This window comes from Protopterus annectens, chromosome 3.part1 (genome assembly GCF_019279795.1).
Source record: "Protopterus annectens isolate FY-2018-M chromosome 3.part1, PAN1.0, whole genome shotgun sequence".
NCBI classification, from domain to species: Eukaryota; Metazoa; Chordata; order Ceratodontiformes; family Protopteridae; genus Protopterus; species Protopterus annectens.
Genome location: NC_056732.1, coordinates 1851920295 through 1851930067, shown reverse-complemented (window position 1 = coordinate 1851930067; position 9773 = coordinate 1851920295). Strand labels below are relative to the sequence as shown.

General features: G+C 35.7%; 1 protein-coding gene across 1 annotated transcript in view; it reads right to left on the bottom strand.

The window, feature by feature from the left end:
- Positions 1–427: 427 nt before the first annotated feature.
- The window catches only part of LOC122797925 (zinc finger protein 271-like), a 30339-nt gene continuing 20993 nt past the window's right edge, over positions 428–9773 (bottom strand). Inside the window, exon 2 of the mRNA XM_044066444.1 lies at positions 428–2977. Coding sequence (XP_043922379.1) covers positions 525–2977 — 2453 coding nt within the window. The 3' untranslated portion in view covers positions 428–524. The remainder of the gene's footprint in view (positions 2978–9773) is intronic.

Genomic DNA, 9773 nt, shown 5'->3' with positions numbered 1-9773 from the left:
TTTTGCGGAAGCATTTTTCTTTCCTCTAATTTCTCTCTTAATCATTTTGCATATCTTGTGTCTGGAAATTCTGGGCTTTTTACATAATAGTAACAATACATAATTTCTTTCTTATCCTCAATAGTCCACTCTGTCATCTTTATGGCTCTTCTTTGGCCAATCAATTTTTGTGATATTTGTGGACTGCTACTTCTTTCTACAACAGGGGGGCATCTTCCCCCTGGGCCTGGCCTAGCCCAGTGTAGGAATATTTCTGTATTTTGAGGATTCTGCACTGTCATTTTTTCCAGTCCTTGCACCAGTGCACCTACCAGGGTTGAGCACTTTTTTATCCTGGGTCTTGTGCACCCAGGTATCTTTTTTGTTTTTGACTTACTTCTGTCCATGATATATGCTATATAAATACAGTCTATATATCAGTGTCGCCTTGGTGAGATTTTGTGAAAAAAATCTACCCAGTGTGTGTATTTTGATGCCTATACATATGACCCTTCTGCCTTAAACTCTTACCATGTGGCACATTTTTAGTTTTTCTGTCCAGTGTGGGTACTCTGATGACTTACCAGCTGATTTTTCTGTGCAAAACTCTTGTCACAAATGGGGCATTTATAGGGATTCTCTCTAGTGTGTACACATTGGTGTTTAACCATGCTAACCTTCTGTGTATAAGTATTGTCACACATGGTGCACTTATAGGGTTTCTGCCCTGTGTGTGTATTCTGATGCCTATGCATATTACTCTTGTGCCTAAAACTCTTACCACATGTGGCACATTTGTAGTTTTTCTGTCCAGTGTGGGTCCTCTGATGACGTACCATCTGACTCTTCTGTGCAAAATTCTTGTCACACATGGTGCATTTATAGGGCTTCTGCCCAGTGTGTATATTCTGATGCCTATGCATATTACTCTTGTACCTAAAACCCTTACCACATGTGGCACATTTGTAGTTTTTCTGTCCTGTGTGGGTACTCTGATGACTTACCATATGATTCTTCTGTACAAAACTCTTGTCACACATGGTACATTTATGGGGTTTTTCTCCAGTGTGTATATGTTGGTGTTTTACCATGTGATCCTTCCGTGTAAAAGTTGTGTCACACATGGTGCACTTATAGGGTTTTTGACCCTTGTGTGTATTCTGATGCCTATGCATATTACTCTTGTACCTAAAACTCATACCGCATGTGGTACATTTGTAGTTTTTCTGCCCAGTGTGGGTACTCTGATGACTTACCATCTGACTCTTCTGTGCAAAACACTTGTCACACATGGCACATTTATAGGGCTTCTGCCCCTTGTGTGCATTCTGATGCCTATACATATTACTCTTGTGCATAAAACTCATACCACACATGGCACATTTGTAGTTTTTCTGTCCTGTGTGGGTACTCTGATGACTTACCATCTGACTCTTCTGTACAAAACTCTTGTCACATGTGGTACATTTATAGGGCTTCTTGCCAGTGTGTATATGTTGGTGTTTTACCATGTGATCCTTCCGTGTAAAAGCCTTGTCACACATGGTGCACTTATAGGGTTTCTGCCCCGTGTGTGTATTTTGATGGCTATACATATTGCCCTTCTGCCTAAAACTCTTTCCACATGTGGCACATTTATAGTTTTTCTGTACTGTGTGGGTACTCTGATGACTTATCATCTGATTCTTCTGTGCAAAACTCTTGTCACATGTGGTACATTTATAGGGCTTCTCTCCAGTATGTGTATGTTGGTGTTTTACCATGCTACCCTTCCTAGTAAACTTCTTGCCACACATGGTGCACTTATAGGGTTTCTGCCCACTGTGTATATTCTGATGCCTATACATACTACTCTTCTTTGTAAAACCCTTACCACATGTAGCACATTTGTAGTTTTTCTGTCCTGTGTGGGTGCTCTGATGAATTACCATCTGATTCTTCTGTGCAAAACTCTTGTCACACATGGTGCATTTATAGGGTTTGTGTCCTGTGTGGATATGCTGATGAAGTACCATAGTCCTTTTTCTTGTAAACATCCTGTCACACACACTGCATTGGTAGGGCTTCTGTCCACTGTGAGTACTTTGATGAGATATCATATTACTCCTATGTGTAAACCTCTTGTCACATAAACTGCATTTGTACGGCTTCTGTCCACTGTGGGTCCTTTGATGACATATCATAATACTCCTCTGTACAAAACTCTTATCACACATGGTGCATTTGTAGGGTTTGTGTCCCATGTGGATATACTGATGAAGTACCATAGTCCTTTTCCATGCAAACCTCTTGTCACACATGGTGCATTTATAGGGTTTTTGCCCTGTGTGGATATGCTGATGAAGTACCATAGTCCTTTTCCATGCAAACCTCTTATCACACAGACTGCATTGGTATGGCTTCTGTCCACTGTGGGAACTTTGATGAGATATCATATTACTCCTATGTGTAAACTTCTTCTCACACACACTGCATTTGTAGGGCTTCTGTCCACTGTGAGTCCTTTGATGAGATATCATATTACTTCTCTTTGTAAAACTCTTGTCACACGTGGTGCATTTGTAGGGCTTCTGACCAGTATGAATTATCATATGTACTGTTATAGTCTTTCTATCTGTAAAACTCTTGCCGTATGTGACACATTTGTAGAGCCTCTCTTTATTGCACATCTGATCATGTAATGCCACTGTATTATTTTGTCTTTTCCCACTGTGACTTAATTGATCAGTTAAATCATTAATATTGAATGTTACACTGTTGCTGTGATTAAGCTGACTGCATGCCATTTCCATGGGAGTTTGTAGATGCTTTTCTAGTTTGTTTTTTTTAAGAAATCCATCATCACTTTCCTTGCAGTTATGTCTGGTTTCAGAATGCACTGCATTTTCCCTTGTGATTGCGATCTTTTCTGAGAGAGCTTTGTTAAATTCAACATCCTGGACTTTCTTGTGGGATGACTGAAGACTCTGGATCTCAGAGAAATCTGCATCACTGTTGGCTTAAAAGAAAAAAAAAAACAGTGTCTAAGAACATGTTTTCTTACCACTAAGCTTACAGTGTAACTTTATTACTGTGTCCTTGCACAAAGCCTTTTTTTAATTTCTAACTGTAGTAAACAAACAATGGATTGTTGCTACAAAGAATTACAATAATGAATATCACAAAACTCTACCTGTCATTATACCTCACTGCTCCTTTGAAATACATTTAACAATGCCATGTGGTCGTCTGCTTTTCTTATTTCTGCAAACAAGTTTCCACGAGTTCATCTGGTGCACTTCCCATCTTACTGTTCATTATAAAACAAATCCCTCCTACTTAGCCTCAACTTCATTTAAGGGCATCATGGGTATTCTTGAACACAAAACTCTACCCAGGAAGCAGTGAAAACTATAATCATTGTTACAATAAGGGAAAAAGAGTATTTTACATTTACACTTCAAAAGTAATCAACTCCATTACTTTCCAATACAATGGATTTAATCATTTAAAATCTCTATAATGCTAGAGACAAAAAAACAAAATTATGGCAGTGTAAATTTCCTTTTGCATTTGATATATTTAGGAGCTAGCAGGTATTAAACAACTAGACTTCATGCCTTACTTTTGCTCCAACATGCACTTTGCCTCTGATGGACTAGTAAGAATACTTGTCCATAGGTTTGCAGGTTCATAGTTATATACTAGGGTTTTGATGACTAGGGCCTTTATAAGCCTAGCTGTGCAATACATCATAGCTTTGTCCCTGTGTTCATGGGCTTTTATTAGGAGCAGGTATGTTAGAAAGTTTATAGAGGTTATGTGAGTGTTATTTTAGCTTAGGCATTACTTTCTGCCTCTGTCTATCAGAATTTGAAGTTATTATGAGAAAAAGACCATATTAGAGAATATATGATACTTGTTCACAAATTTATGTGGGAAAAAGTGTCAGAACTACATTTTAAAAGTAGAGGACATATGAAGGCAGTTAAAGATAAAGATGTCTGCAATAATTTGGCTCAGCATAGTTTGGGGTGTAAGCATTTTTGTAAATTTTACTTTAGTGTTTTGAAACACATTAAGACTGAAAGTTTTGTTTTTAGTTGCAACAATGTCCTGGAAGCTAAAGAATTTAAATGGCAGATACATTTAAGGTCATTCCATTTTCCGGGACTCAATGGAAATGTTAATCTAAAGAGTATTCTTAAACTGAAATTAACTTAATGATTTATTTAAAATATCATAAGATGTTACGTTTTGTGTAATTTTGTTGAAATGTCAATTTAAATGTAGTTAACATCTGTATGAATGGATGTGTGACTTATGTTATTACATAAATGGAGGAGGGACTTCTGTAGTATTTAAACTAATTAGTTTATTAGTGATTTTGTTTTCTGATGAAGTTCCATGAATGAAAGTGCTAATATTGTGTTTTACAGTTCTTGTCTCATACGAGCTGTTTGCTTTTTAGACTACCAGCAACGTTTGTTGCTGTTTTTTACTTACTGGTGTCTTTGCTTTGAGTTGGTTGCTTGTAAATTCATAATGTTTGTTCATCAATATGGCTTCTTTTGCTACAGCTGGAGAAGGTAACAGGTAACTGCATTAACCTTACCTCTTCAGTACAGTTAATTCCTAACAGTGGAAATAATCGTGCTTTGGATTTGGCCATTCACTCATTGCCTCAAAATTTACACATTCTAAATCAAACATTTTTGTCAGCAATTGATAAAGTGAATGGGGTGCTGACAAAATTCTGTACAATGGTACTATCAAAGTGAATTTGTTTAGCAATGGAGAGCGAACTTACCAGGTATTCGTTCCATGGTAATGTTTTCAAGGACTGGTTTTAACTTAAAGAACACTAGTGCTATGGTGGCTTCTTCTTCAAGAATAGTTCCTTTCCAGTGATTCCACTCTTGTCGCAGGAGAACATTCTAACAGTTTTGATGTAGTACATAATTCTGCTGATAGACTCTACACCAATTCCTTTTCAAATAATGTAATTCCCACTCCAAGTACGAATGTTTACAGTGGGGAGGCTACGGACATGAACTGTAAGTTCTCGTTCTTCAGTTTGGAAAATAAGGTAGTTAAACTACAGTCACTTGAATATGGCAATTACTACTTTGAAAGATGTACAGAATTGGAGCAGGTGCCCTTAGGGTTAAGGGTATATAAATGTCCAGACAATGTAACTCTACAAGTAGTATTTATAATGAATTAGTGGAGATTTACAATAAAGCTGGTTTGAAGGCTATGCTTAATATAATTTAACCAGTCTAGAATCCTTCATTCGAAGGATGAAATACATAAGGTGAATGATTTTATTATTAAATCCAATGCTTTTCATTTACATTGAGAATTGTATGGCAACATTTCTGTTAAGGCTGACTGATATGTAGCCACTTTGATTCAATGTGAAAAGAAAAAATTGGATTGGGATGCTGTAACATATACCAATCATATAGCATATATTATTAAAACTAAGAACATCAGTACTATTACTGGTGCCACAGGGACTGGTGTAGTGGTGGTTGGTAATGGTAATAAGCAACTGGGATGACTTTAGATTAAATGATGGTTTGAATGAAACTACTAGTACCACCATCGGTTCCAATAACGGGAATCTTGCCACCTCAAACACTGGTAATATTACTAATGATTCAACCACTGTTTCCACAGCATCACATCCTGTACCGCAGCCTTCTCCATTTTTTCGTCTGGGGATGGGTCCATCAATACGCCCGGTAGAGAACAATTTGAAGGGGAACTGAGGAAAGAAGCATGGCAGAGGTCATTAAGTATGGTTTGTCTTGTTTTTAACTTATCAATCCATGTTTTTCCATCTATGAACTCAACGTTCTTTCGAAGGGGTTTACTTTCATACCCTCTTGTAGAGTATGTTACAAGAATTTAATTACTGACTTTGGACTTTATGTACGCAAGCTTAATTTAAAGTACATTTTAAATTATGTAACTGTCAATATTACTAGTATGTGCCTTAAAAAATCCTAGCCTGTTTAATCCTCCATGAGCAATTATATATACTGCCTTCTGTTGGTTTCTTGCTGTTACTTGCATTTACATGTAAGTACACCAAAGTATATTTAACTACTTATTGTGATGAACTAGTCTTATTACTGTATTATACTAAGTACAATAAATACACGGAGACACTGCTTCAGTTAATATGCATTTTTTACTATTACATTTTCCTTTTGGATCTACAAGTATGCAAAACAGATGCTGTCAGCTCTCTATGGCAAATTCCCAAAGCTTGTTTACTATTACACTCATATTTATACCAAAAAGTCTGATATTGTTTTCTCAGAGTCTGATGTATAACAGTTCTTTCTTTGTATAACAGTTTTCCTTTGTTCCCTTCTCCTTGGTTCTTTGTAATTTGATGATCCATGGAAACTCAGTCTTGCATTATCTGAAATGTGGTGTTCTAGCACTATCTGAAATGTGATGTTACATCTCTTTACTTCGTTGATGTCCTTCCAGCTGCCATCTGCGCAGTTATTTTTACAGACTTTGTTTCTCAATAATATACTCCTTCACATGGATGCCAATATCTAATTAAGCTATGCCAGTACATTTACTTCTTATTTTTCAGCATTTTATACTATTTCTAAATTAACCCTTTATATTTCATATTATTCTTGCAGCTTTTTATTCAAACTATTAATCATGCTAGCAACAATTACTATTATTCTTTCAGGTCCCCCTTATTTTATTATTATTTTTTTGCAGGAAATGACTAAACTTTAAAGAAAAGACTGCATTTGCTTCATCAGCATTATCATTTACAGCATTTACCACTTTGCTCATATTTACAATCATAACTTGTTGAGTTATTGCAATTCTTTGTAACCTGCAGCATATAAAACAATTCCAAGCTGTCATTATTATTATGACTCCCACAACTACTAACACAGGATGTATTAACCAATTTAACAATTTGGTCCCAGATGATGACCATTTTGTGAATATGTCCCACCAATTATAGGCAGTGTCAGCTTCTGTTTTTGCCTTTTACTATTAACACTGGGTTATTTGAAACCACGCATACAAACTGTGGTGCCACTTTAACAAACATTTTGAAATTTGAAGGCAATATTGTACTGTTACACAACATGTTGTTTAATTTACAAATTTAGATACATTAGTACTAAATTGTAATCTGTCTATCAAAGATACTTGCAATGACTTACTAAATAGAAGGATTCTCTTGTGCTTGTAAATGTACAATCTGTGAGATATCTTGTTCTACTAGTTTTCAAAGCTCTTTTAAATCTGCATTTGGTATCTTTAAAACTTGTAAATGTAATATTGAAGTGCAATATTGTTTTTTATGGTATTGTTGTCCTATCATTGTTGCCTCACAGCAAGAGGTTCTCCCGTTCGATTCTTGGCTTGGGTTGGGAGTGCCTTCTGTGTGGAGTCTGCATGTCCTCCCCGCGGTCGAGTGGGTGTACGAAAGACATGCGTTGAATGGGCGTGCCTTCGTTGAAGGTTGGGCGTTGGGCTGGCAACTCGACACCATAAAAAAAACCAACTGCCAATCATTAGCGGACCGGTGTTCTGCTGTGGCAACCCTTAAGCGGGAAAAGCCAAAAGGCAAACAAACAAGTTGTCCTATCATTATACAAGCGGATGGTATTTTTACCATTTGATCTGTATGAAGTACTGGCCTGTTATCCCAAAATGGTAAGTATTTTAACTATTGGTAGAAATCATACCCTTTTTCCCCTGTTGAATTTAGTCTTATTTTTGTGTTATTGTCTATACACTGTGACATTTTTGCATGATGTCTTTCCTTGTCAGAACTGTTACATTTTTGAGGTAATGTACAGCATTTAATAGAGATAGAGATGTTTACTGAGGTAATGTACAGCATTTAATAGAGATAGAGATGTTTACTGAGGTAATGTACAGCATTTAATAGAGATAGAGATGTTTACTGAGGTAATGTACAGCATTTAATAGAGATAGAGATGTTTACTGAGGTAATGTACAGCATTTAATAGAGATAGAGATGTTTACTGAGGTAATGTACAGCATTTAATAGAGATAGAGATGTTTACTGAGGTAATGTACAGCATTTAATAGAGATAGAGATGTTTACTGAGGTAATGTACAGCATTTAATAGAGATAGAGATGTTTACTGAGGTAATGTACAGCATTTAATAGAGATAGAGATGTTTACTGAGGTAATGTACAGCATTTAATAGAGATAGAGATGTTTACTGAGGTAATGTACAGCATCTAATAGAGATAGAGATGTTTACTGAGGTAATGTACAGCATCTAATAGAGATAGAGATGTTTACTGAGGTAATGTACAGCATTTAATAGAGATAGAGATGTTTACTGAGGTAATGTACAGCATCTAATAGAGATAGAGATGTTTACTGAGGTAATGTACAGCATTTAATAGAGATAGAGATGTTTACTGAGGTAATGTACAGCATTTAATAGAGATAGAGATGTTTACTGAGGTAATGTACAGCATTTAATAGAGATAGAGATGTTTACTGAGGTAATGTACAGCATTTAATAGAGATAGAGATGTTTACTGAGGTAATGTACAGCATTTAATAGAGATAGAGATGTTTACTGAGGTAATGTACAGCATTTAATAGAGATAGAGATGTTTACTGAGGTAATGTACAGCATTTAATAGAGATAGAGATGTTTACTGAGGTAATGTACAGCATTTAATAGAGATAGAGATGTTTACTGAGGTAATGTACAGCATTTAATAGAGATAGAGATGTTTACTGAGGTAATGTACAGCATTTAATAGAGATAGAGATGTTTACTGAGGTAATGTACAGCATCTAATAGAGATAGAGATGTTTACTGAGGTAATGTACAGCATCTAATAGAGATAGAGATGTTTACTGAGGTAATGTACAGCATTTAATAGAGATAGAGATGTTTACTGAGGTAATGTACAGCATTTAATAGAGATAGAGATGTTTACTGAGGTAATGTACAGCATTTAATAGAGATAGAGATGTTTACTGAGGTAATGTACAGCATTTAATAGAGATAGAGATGTTTACTGAGGTAATGTACAGCATTTAATAGAGATAGAGATGTTTACTGAGGTAATGTACAGCATTTAATAGAGATAGAGATGTTTACTGAGGTAATGTACAGCATCTAATAGAGATAGAGATGTTTACTGAGGTAATGTACAGCATTTAATAGAGATAGAGATGTTTACTGAGGTAATGTACAGCATCTTAATAGAGATAGAGATGTTTACTGAGGTAATGTACAGCATCTAATAGAGATAGAGATGTTTACTGAGGTAATGTACAGCATTTAATAGAGATAGAGATGTTTACTGAGGTAATGTACAGCATTTAATAGAGATAGAGATGTTTACTGAGGTAATGTACAGCATTTAATAGAGATAGAGATGTTTACTGAGGTAATGTACAGCATTTAATAGAGATAGAGATGTTTACTGAGGTAATGTACAGCATTTAATAGAGATAGAGATGTTTACTGAGGTAATGTACAGCATCTAATAGAGATAGAGATGTTTACTGAGGTAATGTACAGCATTTAATAGAGATAGAGATGTTTACTGAGGTAATGTACAGCATTTAATAGAGATAGAGATGTTTACTGAGGTAATGTACAGCATTTAATAGAGATAGAGATGTTTACTGAGGTAATGTACAGCATTTAATAGAGATAGAGATGTTTACTGAGGTAATGTACAGCATTTAATAGAGATAGAGATGTTTACTGAGGTAATGTACAGCATCTAATAGAGATAGAGATGTTTA